Source organism: Calcarisporiella thermophila, assembly GCF_041956535.1.
Source record: "Calcarisporiella thermophila strain CBS 279.70 unplaced genomic scaffold VTP21scaffold_30, whole genome shotgun sequence".
Taxonomy (NCBI): Eukaryota; Fungi; Calcarisporiellomycota; class Calcarisporiellomycetes; order Calcarisporiellales; family Calcarisporiellaceae; genus Calcarisporiella; species Calcarisporiella thermophila.
Genome location: NW_027192220.1, coordinates 95,485 through 121,748, shown reverse-complemented (window position 1 = coordinate 121,748; position 26,264 = coordinate 95,485). Strand labels below are relative to the sequence as shown.

Sequence of the window (26,264 nt, the reverse complement as noted above, 5' to 3'; positions counted from 1 at the left end):
ACACTAATCCTCCCCCAGACCGGGCCCGTGTTAGAGCTTATCGTGACTGCTATATTTTTCCATATGAAAATCAATTTTTTTGCCTCATTCATCGTAAACAGTTTCTATGGTCTAGTGGTTAGGACATTCGCTTTACACGCGAAGGATCGTCGGTTCGAACCCGGCTAGAAACAGTTATCTCTTTTAAATCTTTGAGAAAGATATTATGCTTTATATTTATGGCTAATTATTGAAAATGAAAGATACATAAGTTCAGAGATATTAAAATAAGCTAGATTCAAGTCATTATGATGTCGACAAGACAAAGCATCTTCTTTTCCGCTTTCCGTATTATAGTAGAGCCCATTAGAGCGAAGACATTTTCGTTGTGTATTATGTTGCGAAGATATATTCATCTATGGGGGAACATTCACTAAATTAACTGCCTGGTTGAAGGCATAGTCTCACACTTTTCTACCACAACTCCGGAAATAGTTCAAGTTGCATTAAACTATTCTCCTCACTTCTTTTTAGTAGTGAAAGTGTTTCTACAGAAGACGAGTGTATTCATTAAAAAAAGAGGGCGAGACTAATGATAGGTATATATATATTAGAACATATGCTAATATGGATGGCACGAAATATTGGATTCTATTTCTTTTGTAGTGCGCCCAAGAATTTGATTGTGTTCTGAACTCCAAGCACGGCACCGTCATCGGGGCCAATACCGGTTTCCCAGTGAGAATGCGCAAAATCCACTATACGAAGTTCAAATACTTTCCTTTCATCTTCTTCTTCCTCTTCCTCTTCCATGTTCTCCTCTTCTTCTTCCTCTTTTTTCTCTCGCTCCTCCTTCTTCTTTATATCCTCCTCCTCTTTCGTTAAAGCCTCAGCCATAGCTACGGGGTCGCCTTCATAAATAAACAGAAGTGAACTTGCATAGAGCCTCACTTCTTGTTCCCGGAGCATCTCCTCAAATGCATATAATTCATCCATAAATCTTTCAATCAGCATTGCGCGCTGGTCCTGAGTGAGCCCATCGGCTGAAAAAAAGCGTGCGAGGGCATCGGGTACGCCATCAGCAGTGAGCGAGCGACCAAGCTCCCTTTCAAAAGTATAGTAGCTCTTGGTACTTTCGTTCCACACCTAAATTAGGGAGTCAATATTAAAGTCAGCATCATAGCCGTGTTGAATCAAGAGTACATTCACTGTGAATCGTACCTGGAACCCGGTTATTCTGATTCCAAGTGATCCAGTAGTGGTTTTAAGCGCCTGCTGTTGCATTCGAGCTTTCTTTTCCTCGCTTGCATCGTCGTCATATAGACGGGTTCCAATTTTTAGATCCATTAAACATGGCTTTTTGAAACCAGCAACGAGATTTTCCATGCAAATATATACTTCACCACTCTTCAAACCATTATCAGCATCCAACGGTAATCCGTTGGATTGAGCATCACCACTCTGGGGAACCAGGCATCCATAAAATTCAGGCATCCAAGCTTTAAAATCGGGGTGAAGTGCACTCTCCTCGTAAAAATTGTGCTCTCGATTTGTGACTGGTTTGATAATTATTCCGCTGTTTTCAGGATGGGCGAGCATGCGCTGATGGCCGCCAACCTGATGCTCAAATTGGAGCAAGGCTTTCTGCTCAGGATGTTGGGGATGCGAAGTCATTTTGATGAACTTGGAGAACCAAGATCCTTCCTTGTATCTTTTATGGTGTAGTGGCTTAGTTATTTCCTCAACGGCAATCTACCCGCTTCAATGTGGTGATCAAGTATAAGCATGTGGAGGTGAATACCTTAATATAGCAGCAGATTCCCCACCTTGTGTCAAACTAATTCTGCACGTCAACTTCACTCAACATTGTTAGCCGTTTGCTTCTAGTAATGCTTTTTCCCACTGCACGCTTGTAGGGGATGTAATGATGAATTCATGGGATGCTTAAGGATATCTAAAGCAGTCCATCACTTAGGGCAAGTCAGATTAGCCTAACTTTATAAGGATGATTAAAAAAAATGTCGTGTTCGGCTGAAATACATTGTTTATCATCCATATTTATTCTAATACTAATGTAGTCCAAATAGTGTACCGGTGAAGGTCCTAGCGTTCTGATGCATATAAAATAATAATCATTTTTTTTAGAGTTTTTAACAATTTTGAGTCAAAGAAATAAATCATGGATCCCATTTGGACGACCTATGTTAAGAGAAAAAACATATGCGTTCCGGGCGCAGATATTTGCGCTGATCCTGGCTTGAGGTAACGTTGCAAAAACAATTGAGGGTATAGCTAACTTGATAATGTTTTCAGTGGCTCTTCCTATTTTAAAGTGACTCTTCAAGTTTGATTACAAATTAGAGACACACGTTTCGATGAAGCCGATAGACTCGTATATTTTCACGCGTCTTTCTATATAGAGAGTTCTGAGGAAAAGTCCGCTTGTTTCAGAAGCTTTTACCATACGCATTGGATTGAAACCCATATGTAACAGACTCGTAACGATCGCCCTGTCAACCTAAGTAGAGTTGGAAAACTCGGAGTCTAATGAGATCATACTTACACTACATAAACCGTTTGCCTTTCAAATGATAACAGTGAAGATATTTGCAAAAGGCCATGAACTTAATCTTTTTCAAACAAGAAAAATGTATATTTGGAGGAGACCAGAGTTTCAAATGACGACGCTATATAAACGATCTCCACCAGACAACTCTTTTAAACATTATCCACTGTTGCTCGATCTTAAATTTGGCCTAACTGAACAACCATGATACACCATCGAAATCTATCCTCCACGTGCAGACTTATTCGAAGCAGGCAGGTTCCCCTTAGGTTAGCCTAAACATGACGTGCCTACTCTTGTTTGTGATAATGCATATTATTACTTTCACTCTATCCCAATTGCCACACGACATATATTTCAGCCACAATGGCTAACCAGAAGCACCCAAAGCTGGAAGGCAGATTCCATCGAAATGGACCCATAGGCGAGGGGTAGGTTTGCACCGCCATCTCTTCCTGCCACCCTGCGCTCGCGGAAGAAAGATCCCCAGCAAGCGAATAGAAGTCGGCTGAATTTGGGTTTAAATCTAGAGAATATTTGGCCTAGAGGAGAGCAAATCAGCCGCAACGAGTGGCAGGGGCACTGTATATGATCGATATTGGTGGAGTTTTTCGACGCAACTTCTGAGTTTCACACGGAATTTTACCATAATTACGCCCAAAGTGCTCGTCGCTATCCTTTCCTCGTCCAGCTCCCGCTCAATTCTCCTTAGTTTTTGCTGAGCATCTTTCATCACATTAGCGTATTCATCTTTCTTATCCTACACTCTTTGCAGCATGGTCAAAAAAGAGCCAATATCCTCGCCCTTCCCCTCCCGCCACCCGCTCTACGAGCCCCCGGAACAGCGCTCCTCCAGCCCTTTTCGAAATCGCTCCAAGTCCATTCCATATATCGCACAGCCAAAATGGTATCAGCAGCCTCTGGCAATGATGGACGCGAAGTCATGGGAGCCGACGCTTGAGCGCTCTATCAAGGCCATTGTCACGATTAAGGCGTGTCATGTTCGGAGTTTTGACACAGAGACATCGGGTAAATAAGTCTTGGAATCCATTTTGACGCGGTAAGAAGAAGAAGGGTGGAATAATGTGTTCATGTGCAATTAGGGGCTTATTCCGCGTCGGGATTTATTGTTGACGCAAGACGCGGGATCATTCTCTCGAATCGTCACGTCGTTTCCCCCGCTCCTATCGTGGCCCAAGGCATACTAACAAACTATGAGGAGGTTGATCTGCGGCCAATTTATCGCGACCCGGTGCACGATTTTGGTTTTTTACAGTTTGATCCGCGTAAGGTCAGATTCATGGAGCTGTCTGAGATCCCGCTCTCTCCAGAACGTGCCAAGGTTGGGATGGAAATCCGAGTGGTTGGTAATGACGCTGGTGAAAAACTGAGCATCCTCGCGGGGACCATAGCGAGGCTTGATCGGCGCGCCCCCGAATATGGGGTTGGCGAATATAATGATTTTAACACATTTTATTTGCAAGCTGCATCCGGCACTAGTGGGGGTTCGTCCGGCAGCCCTGTATTGGACATTGACGGGCACGCTGTCGCGTTAAATGCTGGAGGAGCAAGTCGAGCCGCATCTAGCTACTATCTTCCTCTGGATCGAGTTAAGCGTGCGCTCAACTACATTCGTCGCGGGCATCAAGTTCCACGCGGGACGCTACAGACGGAGTTTGAGTACATGTCCTACGATGAGCTGCGGAAGTTAGGGCTGCGGGCAGAAGTGGAGGAGGAAGTGCGTGCGCGTTTTCCTGACGAGAACGGATTGCTCGTGGTAAGATCGTTGCTCCCGCGTGGCCCTGCTGACAATGTGCTTGTGCCGGGGGACATCATAGTCAAGCTTCAGGGCGAAATGATTGCCAATTTCAATCAGCTCTTCGCGGTGGTGGACAATATGGTGGGCGAAGAGATTGAGTTCATGGTGTGCCGCGGCAAAAGTTTGCTCAATGTACGCCTGAGGGTGCAGGATCTACATTCCATTACGCCCGACCGATTTGTGGAGGTAGGAGGGGGAATAGTTCACGAACTGTCATACCAAATTGCACGAACTTACCAGCTGCCGGTGGGGGGGCCGTATGTCGCGACGAGTGGACACATGCTTGCCAGCGCATCAGCTTGGCGCAAATCGGTGATTGTCAGCGTCAATAGTATCCCAACGCCAAATCTGGACGCATTTATCGAGGCGATTAAGACGCTGCCTGATGGCGCACGCGTGCCTATCCGTTTCTTCTCGTTGTCAAAGACGTACAAAGAAAAGGTGATGATTATGCATGTCGACCGTCATTGGCATAGCTTCCGTGTTGCAGTTCGCGATGACACAACTGGACTTTGGCACTTTACCGAGATGCCGCCCCCGCCCAAGGTGCACTCGTATGTGTCCGCAACAGCATCGTTTCCCACGCTGGATGAATCCCTGCATCCGGCCGGCTTGTTAATGCCGTCCTTCGTGGCCATTGATTTCCAATTGCCTTATCTGGTGGATGGAATGAAAAACACTCAGGTAAAGCGAGCTGTCACAGTCTCACCTCCCTTCTTCCCATTCCCTGTAAACACCCTGTGGATAACCCCCCCAACACTTGTATTATCTTCTGTGGTTAGTTCTATGGATTTGGCGTGATCGTATCGACTGACCCCCCACTCATTGTGTGCGATCGCGATACCGTCACGATTCTTGTGGGAGACATTTTTATCACGGTCGCCAATAGCATCATTATTCCGGCGCGGCTTCTTTATCTTCACCCTGTTTATAATATTGCTGTCTTGACTTTCGATCGCTCGCTTCTCGGTGATACCCCCATTCGGGCAGTGGAATTCTCGGATAAGATGCTGGCGCAGGGCGACGAGACTTGGCTGGTTGGATGCTCGAGCGATTATTCCCCGGTGGTTCGCCGGACCGTGGTGTCCAGCATCAGCAACGTGGGCACACGAGAATGCTCGCCTCCTCGGTGGCGGGCCATGAACGTGGAGGGGATCAAGGTGGACGACGCGGAGAGCGCCCAAGGTGGCGTGCTCTGTGATCGTGATGGAAAGGTGCAAGCGTTGTGGCTAAGCTATTCCACTCAGAATGAGAAAGGGAGGGATATGTCGTTTATGTCGGGGTTGGCCGTGAATCTGCTGAAGTCTACGCTGGAGCCGATGATGCGCGGGGAGGAGCCGAAGTTGCGTGGGCTCGGAGTGGAGCTCTGGACCATGCGCATTGCAGCCGCAAGAACGCTTGGTTTGACCGACGAATGGGTGCGACGGATAGAATCCAGTCAGCGCGGGCGGCACTCGCTCCTCTACGTCCTCAACGTGCTCGACCAAACGGCACAAAAGGTGCTGCAGGTGGGGGACGTGATCCTGGAGATGAACGGGGAGTGCGTTGGAAGAATGTCCGATTTGAAGCGGATTGAGCATTTGGAGGAGGTGGAAATGGTGGTGCTCCGGGATGCGAAAGAATTGCGCATCAGGGTGCCGACCATCCCCCTCAGCGGATTAGAGACGACACGGATAGTAGAGTGGCAAGGCGCACTAGTGCAGATGCCGTATCAAGCTGTGCTTGAGCAGGTGAAGAGGGTTCCGACGGGGGTCTATGTGTCTTGCACTCTGTATGGGTCACCCGCAAGTGTGAGTATGCGACCGGGAGTGTGGGTGGTGGAGGTGGGGGGGAGGAGTGTGCACGATTTGGACTCCTTCTTGGAGGCGGTTCGCGCTCACGAGCAAGAGCTCCGAGAGGAGGAGGATGAGGATGAGGAGGGGTATGTTCGCATCAAGACGGTGTCTCGCAATGACGTTACCAAGGTGGTGGCCATGAAGCTGGACACCCACTACTGGGACACGTGGATCTTGTCGCGGGATGAAAGCACCATTAGCGGGTGGAAATATGAGGCTGCCTAAGTTAAATTTGGGGCCCTGTGTGTCAACTGTGCATATGCAATGTATAACGGTTTCTTGTGTGTGTTGTATGTGTGATACTTGTATACTTTCATGCTGCGTGTAAATCTTAATACTTAATACATTGACCCTATTAGTTTTGGTTTCTCAATCTTATTGAAGTAACTTGCAGCTTGCACTCGGCTCCTCTGTGCATGTTGGTCTGAAGACTCCATTCAATTTTGTAGGAATGTGATAGAAAGAATATTGATGAGGATAGACGAAGAGGATCTCTATATAAGGCCATAGGAATTGGAGCGATATGATCATTCATTTCAAAAAAAGAAAACTTCAGCATCCATAGACTATTGACGCTACTGCGGGCGATAACGAGGATGAAAAGGTAGCTCTTCTGTTGCTAGGTGCAAGTTGTAGTTAGGACTGAAGAGTAAAAGATATTAAAATCGAAGGTGGGCGCATTTGCGGACTTCGAACAAGCTTAAGACATGACCACAGGGTTAGAGCTTGCTTAGGGTGCCTGCAACTCAGGCTCTAAACTGGGGCTTTATCTGCCATCATTATAAAGAGTAACTAATGTTATAGGGGAAATGTTTCCTAGGTTTGATTGGTTTCTTGCCTCTGCCCTTTTCTCTGGCGATCCTCAGATATTCGCACTTTTCATAAACCATTATGGATAAACCGTTATTCGTGGGCCAACTTCACTATTTATATAAAATATGGAATCTTCACGTATTTTAGTGGAGCGCTAAACCGAGGGAGGATGTTTATTTCCACAGCAGGAGAGTGCCTGGGCAGCCACTAAAACTGCCTCATTTTGCAATTAATTGCGTTCGACAAGAACAGTTTTTTTTTTTTTAAAAAAAAAAGCGCAGGTTGGAGCAGAGTTAGAAAAAAAAAAACGATTGTTCTCCCGTAGTAGACAATTGAATTTAAAAAAAAATAAAAGTGACAGTACAGTGTAGCAGTTATTAATGTAGATAAATAAGAGTAGATAAAAATAAATATACAAGACAAGGAGGACGGCTAACTATTGAGGTTAAAGCTGAAACCCCAGGCGTCGTATAAATAATATTGAAATATGAATATAGGGATAAGAGTTCAGAGCAAGAAATGAAACAAATAAAAAGTGTGTAGAGAAACATTGTAAGTGTGTACGGCGCCGTATATTCTGTTTTACTGCCAGTCCTTAGCAGCGACTCGGACCGCCTCGTCCAGGTCTACATGGAAGAATGGGGTATGGTCTAGTACCTCCAATTCAGTAGCGGTCATTTGACCCTCCTCGACCATGGAGACGCTCGGTTTCTCTTCCGTCAAAGAGTCCTCCCTTACCGAAGCAGTTGGTGAAGTCGAGGATGAAGAGGCAACGGCCTGGTTGTGCGAAGATACCACAGGTGCCACTTCTGCGGGGCCTTTGGGTGCTTTAGCAATTCCGAATCCGCCAGTTATCAAGGAACGGCGAACTGACCCGTCGATGATATTTGCGAAATGCCAGTCAACATTGCGATCTGCGTAGCGATTCAGTTGCGCCCTAACGTCCATCAGCATCTGCAATCCAGTGGTGTCAACGTGAGGCACTCCAGAAAAATCAAACACCAATGCCTTTAGCACTGGCTTGTCCCGCTCAGTGCTCGCCGAGGAAGAGTTCCTAATATGGGGCTTATCCCCCGCGTCGTTCCATGGTCGGTCTCCTTTACGTTTGGGCCGTTCTCCAGCGCGGCGTGTATTTTCCTCTACATATTCGATGAGCCGGTCGGCGATGAAGTTGGCATTGGGATAGGTGAGGGCCTCTTCGAAGCGGAAGATAAGGATTCCGGGGGGTGGACATTGAATCTCGGTCGTGGTCTTCAGGGTGCGGTGTTCGATGGGAACATATACGTAACGTGCGTGGTCCTTTTCATTGGATTCGACGGGCACACGTCCCAGAATAGAATACCGTGGGCGGGCAATCCTCAAAAGAAGAAGCAGCACCGATAGGATCACCGAGATATAGATTCCCCACTCCACGGTCACAAAGAAGGTCACGACCACACTCACGATGAAGATAAGTAGCTCGAAGGGATTCACTTTCCAGTAGTGTTTCCAGGTGTTTGGGCCAACAACCAGATCACCGACGGCGTGGATGATAACCGCGGCAAGTGTCGCATCAGGAATGTAGTAGAACGCCGGGGTCAAAGCATAGAGAGCGAGAATGACGATGATACCTGAGAAGATACCGGCAAGCGGGGTCCTTACTCCACTCTTGGCTTTAATGGCGGATCGCGAGAAAGAACCCGTGGAGGGATAGGCGGAGAAGAAGGAGGCAATGATGTTGGAGACTCCAATGGCGATGAGTTCTTGGTTAGGATTGACTAAGGTAGAGTGAGGAATAGAGATTAATGCTCAATATTGAACACATGTGAGGAGTGAAAAGAGAGGGGTGGTTTACTTTTATAATCGTTAACTCGACCAAACGATTTTGCGATTGCTATATGTTCTAACACAACAATGATGACAGCACTTGGTAAATTGGGGGCAATTCTCTGCAAGAGCCCTACGTCGACGTGGGGAACGTGAACGTCTCTGAACCCCGAAGGCACGTTCTTCAGAATGGAAATGGGGGGCTTATCGGGATTATCTTTCGAGATGCCGTATGCGATTGCCGTAAAGACAATGACCAGGAGGATGTTTCTGGCAATGTTAACGAAGAATAGGGGCCATTTATAACGTGGATAGCGATTGATCAGGCGTGTTGTCACAAAGCGTATTGCATAAAGGATGAAGAGACCAGTCAGCCCAAACGCCGCGTCAAGCGACGTGCGAGGCAACCCAGCCAGTGAGTTTCCAAGAACTAAATATCCGGCAGCACGGGTATCTACACTCTTAATTCCTAGCAACTTTGGTATTTGTCCCAGGGCAATTGTGATAGCAGAGCCGGTCATAAAACCTGCGATAGCCGGATTAGGGATAAAGTCGACTATGAAGCCTAGGCGGAGTAACCCGAGCCCTGCGCAAATTACGCCGACCATGAGAGCATAGGCACTGGCAATCACCACTGGGGAGTAGGCGCTAGTTTCGGAGGTAATGGAGGCGATGATTTGTGAGAGAAGTAGGGACATAACCGCAGTTGGACCTAAAGATCGAAATAGAGGGTGAGCACAGAAGTGGCAGTATTGGACTGGGCATTGAAGGACTCACCAATGGTCATGTCTTTTGAAGTGGCAAAAAAGCAGTAGATAAAAACACCCACGAAAGATGAGTAGAGGCCATATTCTGGCGGAAGGGTTGCAATGCGCGCGTATGCCATTCCCTAATCACGGTGGTGTAAATCTCATTAAGATGGATGCAATTTTCGGATAAAAATGCAGCTTACCTGAGGGACGACCACGCATCCAATTGTGATACCAGCAATCAAATCACCAGTCAGCCATGTGAAGTTGTAATGAGGCAGCCATGTAGCAATGGGAAAGAGGCCAATCAAGTAATTGGTCAAAGCAGAGCGCCAAGAGTGCATTCCATCGCGAAGGGTGTCCTTAACGAGCGTGCGCGATACTGGATGGGTGTGGTCATCGAAGACAATGGCCTCACGGGTGGAGGGAAGTTGGTTTGGCATTATTTCGGGAGAGGGGCTAGGGATGAGCGGTTAGGGCAGCGAGAAGAGGGCATGCATTAAGTAAGCAAAGGGCAAGAGGAGAGACAGAAAAGCTTTTGCATAAAAAAGGGCAGGCAGGCAAGGTGAAAAATGCGTAGTAGGGAAATCAGCAATGCTATATAAGTCGCTAGTAGTCCGGCAGTTAAACATGTGTGGCAAACGCAACCAGCAAATCTGTACTCCGTTGGATTGCGTGATGCAGACAAGAACTCACGCGTTGGTGGCACAATAATTGCGATTTCTTCACCGTGGCTCTTCCCATTGTTCACACTAGCTGCGGGCTCGGCCTGGTGTCATTCCTACGCCAAATGAGACGAGCTTAATTGCCCTGTATATTCGGCCCTATCGCGGGGTATCCAAACGCGCTATTGGGCTCTTGGATATTCCAATTTACCCGGCCTGAGAATGTGCCGCAGCCCTTTCTATCTTCCAATCCCGAGAGGCCAGTAATGTCGGATATATGGCTTCCGACCTCGCGTTATCGGAGGTGTCGTCGCCGACCCACCTGCATCTCTCTGCATTAAATCAAAGAATACTGAGACAAGATGAAGCCTCATCGCTCCCTTCGCCCGAACTAAAAAAAGAGAACATCGCTGTAGAGAATCGCTGGGCGATTGCCTCATGTCTAATCATCTTTTCCTTTGCGGGAGTACTGATCAGATTGGGACTCGTCCATCTCCACACATACGAGGGAAGCCCTGTTTTCCCTCTTATTTGCGCGCAATTCGTGGGATGCGCTATTATGGGCGCTGTGAGAGCGTGTGAAAACAGGATTATACGCCGGTGACTGTTTTCCATTAGCACTTATGTGGCGAATTAGCTGATCTAAAGATTGCTTGGATAAATCTTAGGTCATATGCACTGTATGTAGGGTTATCCACTGGATTATGTGGGTCCATTACAACTTTTTCATCCTGGCAGTTTGGCATGTTCACTGAGTTAGCAAATATGGATGGGTATTCTCGCGGCGGATTTCAAAGTGTATGCAAATTTGTTTTTATTTGCCCACGGCTTTCGTCTTTATTCAGGAGTGGTGTATTAACTCAAATAGTTCCTAGCCTTTTTGGCCCATATCTGTATCACATTGGGAATGTCTTTGGCCGGGCTCCTTTTCGGTGACGAGTTGGTGGATATACTCCTTCCGTCGAATGACGACGATATACCAATAAAAGCGGTCAAAGCAAAGAAGACATCCCAACTGGACTTGCTAGCTATCAGTGGAGGCGTGGTTTTGTGGACCGGGATGGCATTGTTAGCTGGTTTTGTGTCGAGTGGACGTGCTTGGAGTTTACCACTAGTCATGGCGCCTCTAGGTAACCTAATTTCCAGTTTTATACCTCTTTTTTTGACCTACGCGCTGATTATTATCTGTGAGTCTAGGGACATTATTTAGGTGGGTGTTGGCGCTTTCTCTCAACAACCGCTATCCTATCCCTCTTGGCACACTAGTGGCCAACATTCTTGGTACCGCTCTACTCGCAGCATTCATCATATCGCGCCCTGCAATGCCTCCCAGCTGCGAGATATCCTCGGGGTTAATAGACGGATTTTGCGGTTGTTTAACGACAATATCAACATTTATAGTAGAGATAACAACATTACCTAGAAACTTTTCGTGTATCTATGCAGTTAGCTCGATTGTCATTGGGCAAGTTCTCATGATAGTCATTGTGGGAGGATTCTTCTGGTCCGGCCACACACCTGTTCTCAATTGTAATGTTCCTTAATCGTCCACGAGTATATTTATCCTTCTATCTGTTCATGAATTTTTCGCTAATTCATATTCAACCATACTAAGCACATAATGGCATTTGTTGTAACCCTAAAGTGGTAAATGTAATATCCGTAATTTTGAAGAAGAAAAAACTCAAACTAGCATCTGTTGGAGATCACATCGAACTTTTGGGCTAAATATGTTTAAATGAATGCCCAACTAGTGGCAATGACCTAAGTGGCCGACAATCCAAAGACTCGTCAATATAAAGTACAGGGTAGGGTGGATAAGTAGGTTACTTTTGATCTTGCAATCGCATAATTGGAGGTCACTAGGCGACTTGTAAGCATATTTTATCATATACAGCTATTTATTGAGAGTGTAACGTGATGCTCGGTACGACGCTGTCTCCACCTCACAAGGCACTGGGTGCGAAATATTCAATGACTGAATGGATATAACATAAAGAAAGGCTTTTGCAGTAAAGAATCTCCTTTTGAAGTTCCAAAAAATGATTGCATTTGATTTGGTCGTTCTTTGGTTAGTCTATCAACAGAAAACCAAAGCTGCCCTGCAATTACTACGGGCATGTTATTCTTTTAAACTGCAATTTGTAACCTTCTAACACCAAAATTTCCTATTGACATATCTGTGTCAAAATACGCATTCTGTTAGAAGCTCACCCTCATATCCAGTTGCATTAGGCACAGCAGTATCTGAACTCCAACATCTTCCGAGATTTTGAAGCAGTGAATTAAGTGTAGTGCTAAATGAGTGTATTGGGATGCTCATGCAGTCTTACTAGGTGGAAATTATAATTAGATTATGTGACAAAGGGATTTCGGATGCCCTTAAAAACCGTCACAAAACAGCTAACGAAGCTTTCACCATAATAATAATTTCAAAACGATTTGAGATTTCGATAATGGAGCCAAAAAAAGCTGAGAGCTGCGACCATCAAGCTCTCCAAGAATGCCTGCTTCGTAATGGAGGAGATAGAAGCAAGTGCATGAAGGAATGGGAAGAGTTTCAGCGAGCATGTAAAGAGAAGAAGTAAGCTGTAACATACATTGTATGGATAATTTTCTGAGAGGAAGGTGATGTTAACAAACCGAATTTTATTCTCTTTTTGCCTTTTTGGTCACTCTGTATCAGGAATGCTATGAAGCAAGCAGGCGGGAAGAGCGATTGTGAAACATGTCAATAATTTCATCCCTCATGTATAGATTGCTCCTATGACTAATTTATTTGGACTCTGAATAGAAACCCCTTTTTTACAGAGAAAAAATGTCAAAATTCTAGAGAAGAAAGAATAGTTTGCGTACTTTTTATACTTTCTTATGACATCAAAAGCTTAACAATTATCATCTTGAAAGAGTATTTTCGTAGAATCTTCAAAATAGGCACCATTGTCTGCTGGTGTTGAAAAACAGATGGATTTCTCTACAGGATATTTGTACCTACACCTACCAGTCTAGCCGTTCAGTAAGGCTACAAAGCTGTATAAATTTGAAGCCTTTAAAGTGAATATTTCATATGCATGGAGTATTGCAAGATAGAGAGACCTTAAGCTGATGTTGATTCGCAGTGGATAATTCCAGTTTTCAGTTTTTTGTTCGTATTCTAATTTATCAGGGTTTGACACTAGTAAACATCAAACCAATTTTAAATAGAGTGATAGTACTTGGTGCTACGTGTGATGCCCTTGTCTGCACTGGAGACGGTTTGACCTTGTGCCAATTTTTTGTATCCAAAAAACAGAGTCCAAAGGACTGGAAATGACGACTGTATCGCTCTTCGACCTCACTTGCATAGCATTCTCGGGTTTATTTTGGCGGATGTGGGATCCTGTTAAGGCATCCTAAATAACATTTTTTTTTCTACTTAGTTATTCCGAGCTTGGCGCAGTCTCGGCGGATAAGATAAAAAAGTGAAAAATTAAAAATTTCCACTCAATTTTTTTTCCACGTATCCTCAAATTTTTCTCAGGATCCCAGCATTCTACCATGAGCGAATTGAATGTTAATGATGTTCTCCCCATCGTCCGTCGAGCAGCTGAAATAGGCTGCATTACCTCGACAGCTCTTTTTGCTGGCGTAGCCCTGGCATATAACTGTATTATTATTCCAGGGCTGAAGGAGGCGAGTTCGGAAGTTGGGGAAAGCACGCGGCACTGGGGAGTTCATTACGAGAAGGGAAAAAGTGCGTTACTGTTTCTGGGCTAGGGGGACTCGTTCTTCTAATCCTTTGCCTTTGTTTTATTACATTATTAGATACACAAATTAAACTTATCGCAGGCTCCGCATTAACAGGGGCTCTTGCCACTTATCTCGGGTCCCCACGCGCTTTTCTCTATGCTGGAGGAATAATCGCCCTGAATGCTCCCTACACACTTCTTTGTATCATGCCTACCAATGCAAAACTTCTCGACTTAGGAAAGCAAATCACAAACCTAGAAAAGAAGGGTGATTCGGGGGAGAAAGGAAAGAAGGAAAAGGTGGACAAGGAGCGGGAGGCAAGCGTCTTGATTGAGCACTGGACCAAGCTGCACTCAGTTCGGACGGTATTGGGTATTAGCGCTGTGGCGTTGATTGGATATGCATTCACCAAGAATTGAGATTGTTGTAAGTGGAACAGTCGAAACTAGTTTCAGTTTGAGTATATATTCAATTTTTTTTTTGTTATTAATTATGCTGGATAAGAATTCCCTTAAAATAAAGAAATATGAAAGAAAAACTCTACTATAATAGTATTACGCGAGAAAAAGAAAAAAACATCAAAACATCTCAGCCTATAAGAATATACCGCAATTTCACCCTCATGCGACTCCAATCCACGAGCCTGACCTTGCCAACCCTTCTATTTTCTGGTGGTTTTTTTTCTTCATTCATCCTTCTTCTCTCCTTCATGTTTCTCGCTCGCAGCCTCGCCCTCTCCTTCTCTTGCACCCCCTGTCCCTTCACCTTCTCCTTCAGCACTTGAGCTAGCACCAGCCTTCTTACCGCCCTTCTCCTTCTTTTTCTTTGGTTCGTCCCAAGCCCACAGTGGAATAAAGCTTTCGATAATGCCAACATCCTCGAAAAGGTTGGGGAAGATCCAAATCCCCGGAGGAGCCACAATTAGGGTGATAATGTAAAGAATTAGACGGATAATGGCAATCACGAAGAACAAGCCAATTAAGAAGAGCATGCCGATAGAGATATACCACACGCCAACACGAATAGGCGAAGGCCACAGTGGGAACAAGACGGCGGCAAGCACAGCAGCGAGCAGGCCTAAGCTTGCGAGATATGTGAAGAGCTGGCTGCCCTCATATAGCCAGACATAATACATATCTTCGCTCATCATTTGCTCTTGTGCGATGCTTACTTGTCGCACGCCGGTCGTGACCGTGCCGCCACGATCAATACGCAGGAAGAAGCCATTCAAAAGCAGCTGTTGTGCAAATTGCTGTGCTTCTTCACGTGTGGTAAGAGGAGGTTGCGTTTTGGGTGTGTGTTTGGCATAATTCTCGCGAAGAAGTGCGTTGACCAAACCTTTGCCTATAGCCCAAATTAAGATGGAGAATAGCCAGATCCGTTAGTAAGTGGAGTGGAAGTAAAAGGAACAGCAAGCAGGATTGCTAGAATTTACCTTTAAAATACTCTACACGTTTTCCATTCAAAACCCCTTGACGGATCTTAAGACCAGACTTATCCGATCGCAAGTAATTGGCGGCGTTCTTCACCTCTTTGGGTGCCTTACTTGTGTCGAGATTCATCTCTTAATTTCCTCTATATTGAGAAGACAATGATATCGATGACAAGGAAACTAAAATGGTTTATTAGTTGATGTAAAAAAAAAAGAGGAGAAAATAAGCGCCAATCATGGTGATCCACACACCCTCCCTTCTAAGCCACTTAAGGGATCGATTCCTAAATTCTAATGACCTTTTGTTAAAAAATCACAGTTGAGGTGCCTGAATATACCAAAAAAAAAAGCACATTTGTATCTTAAAAAATACACAGATTATTACTCTCTATCGCAATTCTATAGGTTAAATGTACACTGACTACAGTACCCTATAAAATCGCAGATAAATATATTTACAGCAATAATTGTCCGTTGGATAATCGTTTCTAACATAACTATTGTCGTTCTAAGGCGTTGGGCTCTAGAGCAAGTTAAATGCAGTTCGACTTCCCTGAACCTTGGGAGAAAGCTAAAACTTGTACTATTGGTAATTAAACTCTGGGTAGTGATTAAATATGGTAGTCCGGATACTAGTTCTCTTGCTTTTATTATAAAAACAAAAAGAGAGACTTTTTTAATTCTATTATATCAAACAGAAGAAGAAAACAGGGGTGGGAAAGGAGGCAGAAGCGAGATCACATACAATATATAGAAGTAAAGTCATAGAAAAAAAAACCAAAAAAGAACCAACCAGTATGAAAAAGAAAAAAAAGCACAGCAAATAATCGGCTCCAGTTTCGCAAGAATTCCAGTTGGATTGTGCAATTAGTACACGTTGATCATGTCTCCGAAATTGCGTGTGAAGAGTACTGCACCTGCGAATGCTGTCACTGCGATCACAACTGACATATTTCCGGGATTAAGGAGCTCTTCCTTCAATGAGCCAAAAAAGCCAGTAGCGGGAGCTGGAGATTTGGATTCAAGTTCAAAACGTTGAGGCTGGCGTTTGGCGGGCATACTTTATGGATTCTGAAGATTTGGACTCTCGAAAACAGTTCTGATCCAAAGTAGAGAATATGTTTATTCCTGTACAAATCTTATGACGTAGTTATAGTTTGTGACTGCATTTCACCTATTTTATGAAATTTATTCCGCTGATAGATTATAATTGGTAACGCGAATATGGCTACGCTCCACACAGATTATGAAAAAGCAGAGCGCATTCCACTTCCAAAACTCGAACTCATATCCATCGAGTATCCTGGTTATGTGCGCAATCTAAATAAGGTACTCACTACGCTTGGTGGTTTGAAATCTCTCTCGCGCGTTGCAAGTGGTTATGATTCGCTCGAGCTACGATACCGCCCTAAGGATCCATTTAGCCACCCCATACACGGCGATGTGGTTCCCACTGCCAATTTATTGATGAAAGTTACGCGGAGAAGAAAAAAAAAAGAGGGAAAGTTAATAGAAGGAGATAGAGGGGAAATAAAAGCAGAAATAGTGGGATTAGTGACGCGTACTTGTCGATTTAGAGGTAAAATGAAATTCATGCACACTTTTTTCTGAATACATGGAAAGATTATTGTATATTGTGAATGTTGATATAGCCCTAGCGGATTACCAGTATATACCCGATGCGGACGATCCGGTCGCAAAACTTCGAAGAGATATCGAAAATGCAGATAGTAATCTATCGAGTTTTTCGTATCATAAATTAATTCCCAGATTATTAACATGAATTCTATCCGTTCCGTCTCCTATTAGTCAACGCCATCTTATCATATGACTTCAAACTGGGGCCCGAGGGCGATAGCCGGAGCTTACTTCCTCCTTTATTTACGCGTATCGAGCTTCCGATTCAATATAATTATAAGCAGAATCCAAATCTTGTTCCAGTAATAGAAAAGGGTCATGAAGGAGAGGTAAAAATAGCTTTATGTTAAGCTCTCTCGTTTATCTTTTACCTATCTTTGCATATATAGCAAAATGTGAAGTTATTGTCCCGCGTTAGACGAGTCGTCTTGCCTATCATACGAGTCGGCGGGATGGCAGAAGAAGTGCCCACTGCACCTCACCCAGAGACACAGAAAAATAGAGCATTGGTGATAGATGAAGAATACTTGAATAAAATTGCCGAAGTAATACAGGATCACTAGCTAGGGTTGGCTTTTTACTAAATTTATACAATTTTATATAGTTATTCAATAAGCGCGAGATTTGGACCAAGATCGCCCTGAGGAATCAGCTTCCGCCTGAAGAACAGCACAAATTGAAAAAGGCGCTCCCATTCCTTGCTTATGTGTTTAGCACCGGTCCATGGAGAGGGACATGGGTGAAGTTTGGGGTGGATCCGCGGACAGACAGTCGCTTCCGGATGTGAGTCTGAATTCAAAAGCGTTTCCATTTGCACACACTTATGCTTCTGAAATTTCTAATCAACCTTTAGATATCAAACAGTTGACTTGCGCAATATTAGGGTCATGAAGCCTTATAAACGTGCGCAGCGTCTTTTTCGCAATCCTAATTCTCTTACCCGCGGGGAATCAACAGCATCTGCTGGTGATAAATCCTTCCAAGAAGAAGGCTCAGAAATGGAGATTCCTCGTCTCCCTCCCGAACAGTCGCATTTGTTTACTGGCACTGCACTTCCAGAGGACAACTCTACTTTCCAGCTTTGTGATTGTACAGATACATTCCTCCAAAAATTGATTAATGCTCCCTTTGCTGAAATCGAGAGCAAGGATAAGAAGGGGAAGGAAAGTGGCGAGGAATTAGTGAAGTATCATCCTGTCTACGGGTTCTTTCCTCCAACATCAATGCAAATTATTCGTAGACTTTTCAGCTGGAAGGCGCATCGACTATTGCGGGGTCAAATGAGCTTGGACATAGAATGCGAAGAAGTCGTGGAGATGTGGCGTGAGGAAATGCGTCGAAGAGGAATTGTGGCTATGGGTGAGGAAGAAGGGGATATGGATATTGAAGAAGACAGGGCTGGGGAAGGAGAGTCACAAGTGAGAGATGATGATAGAGAAGAGAACGAAGAGGGCGAGGGTGGAGAAAAATCGGCACTGGAGTCGCGAATGAATACTTTCCTGAGAAAATGGCAGCATGCACGTGCAAATAATTCAGATGGAGAAGAAGCTGTTGGAGAGGAAGTGGAGGAGTACGAGATATTTGACGAAGGAGATGAAGATGAAGACTATTGATTGTAAATTTGTGACTGTTAATTTATGTGCTTCAATAAACACTGGATTGCCTGGATATTGTGTTATTTACTCGAAATTGGGAGAAATGACATGGAGAATAGTCTATAAAATTAAGAAATTAAACCATGTATTTTGCCTACATAAATCCTATTCCACTACTTCGCTTTTTCCCAAACCTGGCGATAAAGGTGATTAGCTCCGGGATATTAATAGTTGAATAGTTCTAATTTTTTAAAAAAAATAAATGGTGGCAAAATCTACAGTTATACTCGGAATGTCGGGTGGAGTTGACTCAAGTGTCAGCGCTTATCTTCTTCAACAGAAAGGCTATGATGTAGAGGGTGTTTACATGCGTAACTGGGATTCACGGGACGAAGATTCTTCACCTTGTCCATCTCTTGAGGACCAACAAGATGTTGCGCGTGTATGTGAACAGCTGGGAATCAAGTGGAGATTAGTGGACTTTTCACGAGAATATTGGATAAAAGTATTTGCAAAAGCATTAGAGGAGTTTGAAGCAGGTAGGACACCCAACCCTGATGTTGCATGTAATCGAGAAATCAAATTTGGCGTATTGATGGAACGTATTCTCGGTGATGGAGCGTGGATAGCAACAGGTATAAGACAGTGAGAACTAGGATTTTTTTTACATAAATGCTTGAAATAGGCATCTAATTTTGGAACGTATCTAGGACATTATGCTAGGTTAGATCGAAGTGGGCAGGGGGTTCGTCTGTTACGAGGAAGTGATAGAAACAAAGATCAGACTTACTTTCTCTCCACCGTACCCGCACCACAACTCTCCCGTGCCATATTTCCCATTGGCGAAATGAATAAAGCCGATGTGAAAGCATTGGCCCGTAAATTGGGGCTGGCAACAGCGGGTAAGCGAGAGAGCATGGGAATATGCTTTGTAGGAAACAAAAGGAAGTTTGGAGACTTTATAGGTATAGCAGCCTAATTGATCTATATGGTACAAGGAATATAACCGAGGATTATTCTATTTCCTTAGCCGAATATATTCCGCAAAACCCAGGTCCTGTCAAAACTCATGAAGGCCTTCTTATTGGAGAACACAAAGGACTCTTTCATTATACCATCGGGCAGGCATCCCGATTTTGTCACGGGTCTTCAAAGTGGGTTGTATGGCGTAAAGACATGAGCACTAATACTCTCGTTGTGGTTCCTGGAACGTATGCTAAACTACATTTTATCCTGCTTAGATTTTTTTCCCTCTTACTAACATTTATTGTTGAATTTACTAGGAACCATCCGCTACTTTTCTCAAAGGCACTTGTTGCGGGGGATTGGAACTGGATTGGATCACCTCCAAGTGAGCTTGATAGAGATGGAGATGAGATGATAGTGGAGGCACAAGTGCGATATCGGCAGAACGCAGAGAGAGCACGGGTGATACGCCGGAGAGATACTTCTGCTGACAGGTACGAAGTAAGGTTTGAAAGAGAGGTCCGGGGAATTACACCAGGCCAAATGGTGGTGGTTTGGAGAGGTGAGGAATGTTTAGGAGCAGGAGTCATCGACCATGTATTAGATGGTGGATAGAGCAGCTATTACCCTATGGAATGACTAGAAACAATTAGTGTATATTAAGAATATACCAGTATTTAATTTTTTTTTATTCAATAAAGGCATACTGTAAATATACACGAAAATTATAATACAACTGAATACGCCTAATACATAGATTTAGCGTCAATAATAGAGGATCCCCCCACTCCTGATAATTAATTGGCATAAAGTTTCAAAAAGAGTAGCGTTCTAGTGGCTAAAAATGCTATGTATTACAAACCAGAAGTATAAGATCCAACTAAGAACCATAACAATGGCAAACAAAAAAGCGCACAGCCAGTTATCTTGGACTTTATATTCTTGATCATAAGGGCCATCTTCTGCTTCCTCCCGAAGGTTTCTTTGGCTCGCAAGAGATTGACCATTAGATTCTAAGGTACCTCCTCTAGCACGATCGAGCATCCAAAGCGTCAATGCCAACAAGATGGCTGCTATTGCGGCAACTAGAAAGCCCCCAATGACTCTAGAATAACCTCCATCTGGGGTTCCATCCTGCACTACGCCAATTAGGATATCAAAAAGGGTTGCTCCAACATTTTCCGCCGCTTTAAACACACCATAGGCGGTTCCCACGAGATCTAGGGATAAGAGCAGGGGGATTGAGGTAGCAAGTCCGACTGGTCCGAACGAAAGCGAGATGGAGAAGAGGAACATGGAGATGAGTGGAAAAGATAAATATAGTAGCGAAAGTTGCGATAGACATAGGGTAAAAGAGGCCAAAATCACTGCAGATAAAATAAGATATATTATTGAAGGAAGTGGAGTATGCTTTATATCTCCTTAATTACCTAGAGTGATTCTGAGACCAAATCGATCAATAAATGCTCCGAGAAAAGGCGATAATATTATGGGTACGGCTTGCCCCACCCCCGCATTATAAGCCGCAATTTCTTGAGACTCACCGTAGCGTAACTGAACAAGCTCGGTGCTCACGTGCAAAAAAGAAGACCATAAGCCAGCCATCACTAGCTGAATCGTGATGAGAACCCAGTATGCGTAGGGTAAGTGAAGAAGGGCATGGATGTTGAAACGAGGAGGTTTATTATGTGGTTCACTGAATTCAATTTCAGAGTTCGCATCGCTGATGTGTGCAGGATCTATCGCTCCGTGCTGAATGGAATTATTAGAGAAGAGATATACAAGGGATATCAAGAAGCATGCTACACAAAACATGGCAGAGAACTGGAAAGTAAAGAGAAACATGTAAGCGCTCGTACTAAGGGGGAATGTTTTTGATAAACAGGGAGCATTACCCAAAACGGGAACTCGAAAGATCCGGCTGCGTTTTTGATGGGAACAACAGTGATATTGGACATGAAAGAGGCCTACCAGTCAAGTATTTAGATTTAGATACAGAGAATCACTCAATCGTTGAAAATGGTTCGACTTACAATCCTAGTAAAGCTGAACAATATTCCCAATACAAATGCCAGTCGTTTTCGCCCAATCTCTCTGCTTATTATTGTTTCCTGGCAAATGACCACTGTTCCGCTACCCAATCCATACACTACCCTTCCAAACACTAGGATGCCAACACTACTAAATTGAACACCCACAGCTACGAATATGTTTCCAATTGCGACGAGGAGAGTTGCTAAGGATGCGCCAAGAGGTGCACCTAAACTATCGATAAAAAGTCCACCAAGAGTAGGGAGTAGTGTGTTGGTAAGAGATACTGAGGATTGGATCACTCCATATTGTGCATTGCTTGAATAGAAACAAAAAAAAAGAATGAAATATAACTAATCTGTGCTAGTTTGGAGAGCTGACAAATGGTCTGGGCTCAATCTACCTGATATTCAAATTCGTTTTCAGATCGGACTTGAGGGCACTCAATGTATGGGCTGCGTAATGAGATCCTAGTGAAAGCGCAAAGGCAGCAAAGAGTGCAGCATAATTAGTAGATTTTCTCACAGGGGTTTGCTCGGATATAGAAAGGAGGGGGGCGTATCGGCTGGACATTTGTATTGAATGGCTCTACCTCATTTTTGTCGAGCTTAAGGAGTTCACGGGAGATTTTCTCTTCGCCACTTTAACTTGAATACTATATTCTAATTGGTTCTATATGGTATAGAAATATGTGAAACCCTCCTTATCTATTACGAAAAACGATACCAAAAGACTCGGCAATTTCATAAGTTGTGCGTGTAAACAGCTTAACTTGCCAAGAAAGTTCGTAAAGGTATTTTTGAATAGATTTTTCTACAAAAATCTATCAACCGGGGCTCGTATAATGGAACTCCCGTAATAGCTTTTGTATTGTGGCAAACAAAATGATTCAAATTAATCTCTCAAAAGTTAGCTTAGTTGGTTCTTTTTTAGATTACACGTAAACTTTCATTATGATAGCACGACCTTTGGAAAATAGTTTTATAACCAAGTCTACCCTCAAGATATATGATTATCTGTATCACTCTATTTTGTAACATTTCGCTATTTGTAAATTATCTTCAAACTTAAAGAATCAGATAATTGAATTCTACTATTTAACCATTTTCTCTGGCGAAATAATGCACAAAATGAGATATATATTCCACTATACATTAGAATTCCATGCCCAAATATTGGGACCGTCATAGCTCCGACATTTACGAGGTGGTCTGAAAAATCAATAATAGATCTCTAATATAACTGGCTACAAGAAAATATTAAACCTCTATCTTCTATTTTCAATTCTATATATATGATATTCGTGCTATAACACGCTATATTTTTATGAAATATACTGAAAGTGTTCAATGTAACTTTGATAATCGAAAGCCACCTCCCATTTGCACGGCGGAATAATCTCTCTCCGAACTGCGTTGGAAATTTTGGATACGTTAATTATTTGTAGTGGAAATGAATATTATAATAAACGAGAATTTTATATAAATGTATATTGGGATTTAATATGATTTGATTATATAATGGGGGTATACGTCCTAAACCACAATGTATTTGGCTGCTTCCAACACAGTCTATATTCTTTTTTTTTTCTAGCTTCTGCGTTTCGAAAAACGGTAGAGGGGTGTTTTAAGATTGTAAGCTATAGGGGACTTTTAAGTGGAATTTCTTACCAAATGTTAACACTATAAACATTGCACCCGTGGCACCTTTTTAACTTCTTGATGGTGGGTGAATTTATTTTAAAGTCCTATAAAATTAAGATAATATTTAGAATTCGAATACATTTTAATGTATTTTAAAAAGTGTTAGGCAAGAACGTAAACATAGCTAGAGGATATTTGCTTATCTTCCAAATACAGGAAATTTTTAGAGTGACTACTCTGGAACAAGGTGAATTGAATAAGCCACAAATATGTGTTATCATATGCCCAAAAACGTTGAGCAAGAAATTGCATAAGTGAAATGGATATTAGCACTGCTCTGCATCCTAATTGGCGACACCTTATTTAAACTTTTGTAGCAAAGCAGCCCAAACGTATTTGCTCTCCTCATTCTATAATAAAAATAGAATGCGTTGAATAGATTTTTAATGCGATTTTTTCCATGTTCTTCTTATAAACAATGGTTATACCCAAGCTAAAAAGGTGTTGTTTTTGCTTTTCATTGCGGGCAGGAACATTATTGCTGTCGTTCTATCTCCTCATTGCAAATGTCGCCATATTGATTTTTGAACATTCCAACGGGTCAGGAATGACTGTATATACCATTATACAGTGGTTCATTAGCACTATTGCCTCTTTGTTTGGGCTAGTTGGAGCTATTAAGGTAAGCACAGGGGGAAGATAAATAGCATAGCATACTGAAATGGAATGCAGGTGCCATGTAATGGTGTCATAAATTTCCATTTATCATTGATCTCGAATGATGATTTTAATTTGACGGAATATATCCGGAATCATTGTAGTCTTGTTAACAATGGTTATTTCGCTTCTATATCATTTCTAATGAAATTTCTTTTCTTATAGCAACATATCTTTTATGTGCTTATATTTTCCATCTACAACCAAATCGGTCTACTCTTTGCGGCAACTAACATCCTTCTTACACTATTGGGATTAGGTCCAGTTAAAATAGAATGGCCCAACAAGGACATGTGCTACGATAAAAGCCACCCAGAAAAATTACCGGATCCATATTGTCTAGACATGGTCAAATTCTTCCCATTCATACTCGGGTTTCTTTTTATATTTACACTAGTTACTGGGGTTAGATTTCTGGTCCTTTACAACAGACGAGATATTTTATTGATATTAGGATATTCTATTTATGAATTTATATCATACTGTATATCGTATAGGGGTACTGTACACTTGTAGTCATTAATTATCATCGCCAATTGCGTGAACAGAATGACCATGCAGAGGAAGCAAGATCTCCTTTCCTGACCCAAGCCTTTTCTGGATATCAAGCTGTGGCCACTACAGAGGTTTGAAACGATCAGATTTTTTTTTCCATATTTGTCGTTTTATTTCTCTCTTTAACTCTTCATGCTATTTAACTGCCTAAGAGAGTCGAAATTCTTGATTTTAAATTTAAACAGTATGGTAGTAAGCACAAGATATTCAGTCACAAAAATTGGCACTCTTTAGTCTTGGCAACTCAAAACCTCCCTTTAAAATATCAATTAGAACACTGTCGAAAAAAATGTAACACGCAAACTAGCTTCAGTAACAATTTCTGTCATGTTTAACAGAGATAAACTAAAACCTTTCGATGGCAGAAAGCTGAAATGGAGTATTAAACTAGCGATTGTCCTCTATATAACCATTTCTTTTTCAATAGAATTTCATACCATATATTACTGTGGTCTAATGAGATATTGATGTTGCTAAATCACCTAATTGGGTTAGATTTACGATAGGATGGCTTGCTGAAACAAAAATTTAAATTTCCAGAAATTGTATGAAGATTTTTATTGACATCACCCCAAGCAAGGGTCTAATTGCTAGTTTTCTTTTGTATTAACACAATAATTTTCTCTTCTTTAAATCATACTAGAATGAAAGGCTTTAAAGCATCCATAATCCCTATTTATTTTATTGGTTGCCTATGTCAAACTTTATCTCTGCAAAGCTCATCAATATTTAAGCAGAATGAATTCTCAAAAAGATGTGCCGGGAATAATGCTATTCCCTTCACACCAACACCCACAAACCTCCAACTTCCAAGAAAAATTTATACTTTAACTTCTACCATGAGCACCCGTTTATATACTCCGTGCGATTGCCCTTTGGGAGCTCCAAGAGTGACAGTGATCAACAATACGATTACCTTAACTGAAAATTGGAGAACTTGGAGAACGGTTACTCTCACAAAAACCTCTACTCTCAGAGTTCCATTAGAGGATGATAGTTGTGAGTTGTGTGGTTTACTACAGAGGGGTTTATCACCGGAAGTTGAGATAGTGACAGTGACTCCCAGACCCGTTACACTTTGACGTCCACTTTTGACATACCACTTGGCACACAGTATGAAATTCCTTATGGTGCGTACATAACTACAGTGGTCGTTAGAAACTGTAGCGCAAGGATCATATAGCAGTCTATACTGCAATACGATGAGTTTTACCGGGGCAACTCACCTCTTTACTCTACCAATCTCTGATCTCTTTTACTATCGAATATTCAATAGTCCTATATAATATCATTTTCTTTTTAAACACTTATTTTTCATATGATTTTCAACTATGTATAAATATTTTCTTTGGAATTCATCCCCTAATAAATTTTAAATAATTTAAAGGATGAGGTTGGGATCATAAGGCAAAGGAATCACAGTTAAACAGGTAGAGATGCTTAAGGTTGGGCGTTGTGTGATTCCTCACAAACTCTCATCTGAAGAATCAGCTTTCACAAGTTCACCCAATGTCATTAGACATCGATTTAGTAACATCACATAATGGGAGCAAAGCTTTAGCTGTAATTGACGTAATATAGGCATGTATCATATTGAAACCCCAAAAGAAATATGACAGAATATGAGAAAAAAGTCTCCTTTAAAAGCAGTTTGCTTTTTAAAAATATATGATTTTTCTTTGTCCTTATATAATAAAATTAGTTACCAGAAAAATAAAATCATGTC

The 26,264-nt window shown here is 42.7% G+C and overlaps 12 protein-coding genes and 1 non-coding gene across 13 annotated transcripts; 7 read left to right on the top strand and 6 right to left on the bottom strand.

Annotated features, from left to right (window-relative positions):
• The first annotated feature begins 100 nt into the window (after positions 1–100).
• On the top strand, positions 101–173 carry VTP21DRAFT_t322. Its single transcript has one exon. It is a non-coding gene; the product is annotated as a tRNA-Val (tRNA).
• A 457-nt stretch (positions 174–630) lies between these two features.
• Positions 631–1,653, bottom strand: VTP21DRAFT_7482 (uncharacterized protein; the record flags this gene model as incomplete). Its single annotated transcript, XM_069398228.1, has 2 exons — positions 631–1,125; positions 1,201–1,653. 2 exons carry the CDS (start codon positions 1,651–1,653, stop codon positions 631–633), a joined length of 948 nt encoding a protein of 315 aa, XP_069246480.1.
• A 1,221-nt stretch (positions 1,654–2,874) lies between these two features.
• VTP21DRAFT_7481 (uncharacterized protein) lies at positions 2,875–3,278 on the bottom strand (the record flags this gene model as incomplete). Its single annotated transcript, XM_069398227.1, has 2 exons — positions 2,875–3,087; positions 3,192–3,278. 2 exons carry the CDS (start codon positions 3,276–3,278, stop codon positions 2,875–2,877), a joined length of 300 nt encoding a protein of 99 aa, XP_069246479.1.
• Positions 3,279–3,321: 43 nt separating this feature from the next.
• Positions 3,322–6,424, top strand: VTP21DRAFT_7480 (uncharacterized protein; the record flags this gene model as incomplete). Its single annotated transcript, XM_069398226.1, has 3 exons — positions 3,322–3,574; positions 3,649–5,048; positions 5,147–6,424. The coding sequence occupies 3 exons, from the start codon at positions 3,322–3,324 to the stop codon at positions 6,422–6,424; spliced, it is 2,931 nt and encodes a 976-aa protein (XP_069246478.1).
• A 1,170-nt stretch (positions 6,425–7,594) lies between these two features.
• Positions 7,595–10,010, bottom strand: VTP21DRAFT_7479 (uncharacterized protein; the record flags this gene model as incomplete). Its single annotated transcript, XM_069398224.1, has 4 exons — positions 7,595–8,769; positions 8,847–9,530; positions 9,596–9,707; positions 9,771–10,010. The coding sequence occupies 4 exons, from the start codon at positions 10,008–10,010 to the stop codon at positions 7,595–7,597; spliced, it is 2,211 nt and encodes a 736-aa protein (XP_069246477.1).
• A 499-nt stretch (positions 10,011–10,509) lies between these two features.
• On the top strand, positions 10,510–11,776 carry VTP21DRAFT_7478 (uncharacterized protein; the record flags this gene model as incomplete). Its single annotated transcript, XM_069398223.1, has 4 exons — positions 10,510–10,832; positions 10,901–11,030; positions 11,101–11,362; positions 11,430–11,776. The coding sequence occupies 4 exons, from the start codon at positions 10,510–10,512 to the stop codon at positions 11,774–11,776; spliced, it is 1,062 nt and encodes a 353-aa protein (XP_069246476.1).
• A 1,993-nt stretch (positions 11,777–13,769) lies between these two features.
• On the top strand, positions 13,770–14,380 carry VTP21DRAFT_7477 (uncharacterized protein; the record flags this gene model as incomplete). The annotated part of the gene is made up of 2 exons (XM_069398222.1): positions 13,770–13,965; positions 14,037–14,380. 2 exons carry the CDS (start codon positions 13,770–13,772, stop codon positions 14,378–14,380), a joined length of 540 nt encoding a protein of 179 aa, XP_069246475.1.
• Positions 14,381–14,646: 266 nt separating this feature from the next.
• On the bottom strand, positions 14,647–15,523 carry VTP21DRAFT_7476 (uncharacterized protein; the record flags this gene model as incomplete). The annotated part of the gene is made up of 2 exons (XM_069398221.1): positions 14,647–15,305; positions 15,397–15,523. The coding sequence occupies 2 exons, from the start codon at positions 15,521–15,523 to the stop codon at positions 14,647–14,649; spliced, it is 786 nt and encodes a 261-aa protein (XP_069246474.1).
• Positions 15,524–16,078: 555 nt separating this feature from the next.
• Positions 16,079–16,452, bottom strand: VTP21DRAFT_7475 (uncharacterized protein; the record flags this gene model as incomplete). The annotated part of the gene is made up of 2 exons (XM_069398220.1): positions 16,079–16,280; positions 16,343–16,452. The coding sequence occupies 2 exons, from the start codon at positions 16,450–16,452 to the stop codon at positions 16,079–16,081; spliced, it is 312 nt and encodes a 103-aa protein (XP_069246473.1).
• Positions 16,453–16,617: 165 nt separating this feature from the next.
• VTP21DRAFT_7474 (uncharacterized protein) lies at positions 16,618–18,644 on the top strand (the record flags this gene model as incomplete). Its single annotated transcript, XM_069398219.1, has 6 exons — positions 16,618–16,972; positions 17,046–17,123; positions 17,203–17,360; positions 17,421–17,576; positions 17,636–17,814; positions 17,885–18,644. The coding sequence occupies 6 exons, from the start codon at positions 16,618–16,620 to the stop codon at positions 18,642–18,644; spliced, it is 1,686 nt and encodes a 561-aa protein (XP_069246472.1).
• Positions 18,645–18,729: 85 nt separating this feature from the next.
• Positions 18,730–20,207, top strand: VTP21DRAFT_7473 (uncharacterized protein; the record flags this gene model as incomplete). Its single annotated transcript, XM_069398218.1, has 5 exons — positions 18,730–18,832; positions 18,908–19,261; positions 19,337–19,591; positions 19,657–19,837; positions 19,910–20,207. The coding sequence occupies 5 exons, from the start codon at positions 18,730–18,732 to the stop codon at positions 20,205–20,207; spliced, it is 1,191 nt and encodes a 396-aa protein (XP_069246471.1).
• Positions 20,208–20,423: 216 nt separating this feature from the next.
• VTP21DRAFT_7472 (uncharacterized protein) lies at positions 20,424–22,196 on the bottom strand (the record flags this gene model as incomplete). Its single annotated transcript, XM_069398217.1, has 5 exons — positions 20,424–20,959; positions 21,023–21,416; positions 21,488–21,559; positions 21,626–21,941; positions 22,027–22,196. The coding sequence occupies 5 exons, from the start codon at positions 22,194–22,196 to the stop codon at positions 20,424–20,426; spliced, it is 1,488 nt and encodes a 495-aa protein (XP_069246470.1).
• Positions 22,197–23,873: 1,677 nt separating this feature from the next.
• Positions 23,874–24,615, top strand: VTP21DRAFT_7471 (uncharacterized protein; the record flags this gene model as incomplete). The annotated part of the gene is made up of 3 exons (XM_069398216.1): positions 23,874–23,948; positions 24,149–24,388; positions 24,481–24,615. The coding sequence occupies 3 exons, from the start codon at positions 23,874–23,876 to the stop codon at positions 24,613–24,615; spliced, it is 450 nt and encodes a 149-aa protein (XP_069246469.1).
• Positions 24,616–26,264: the final 1,649 nt, after the last annotated feature.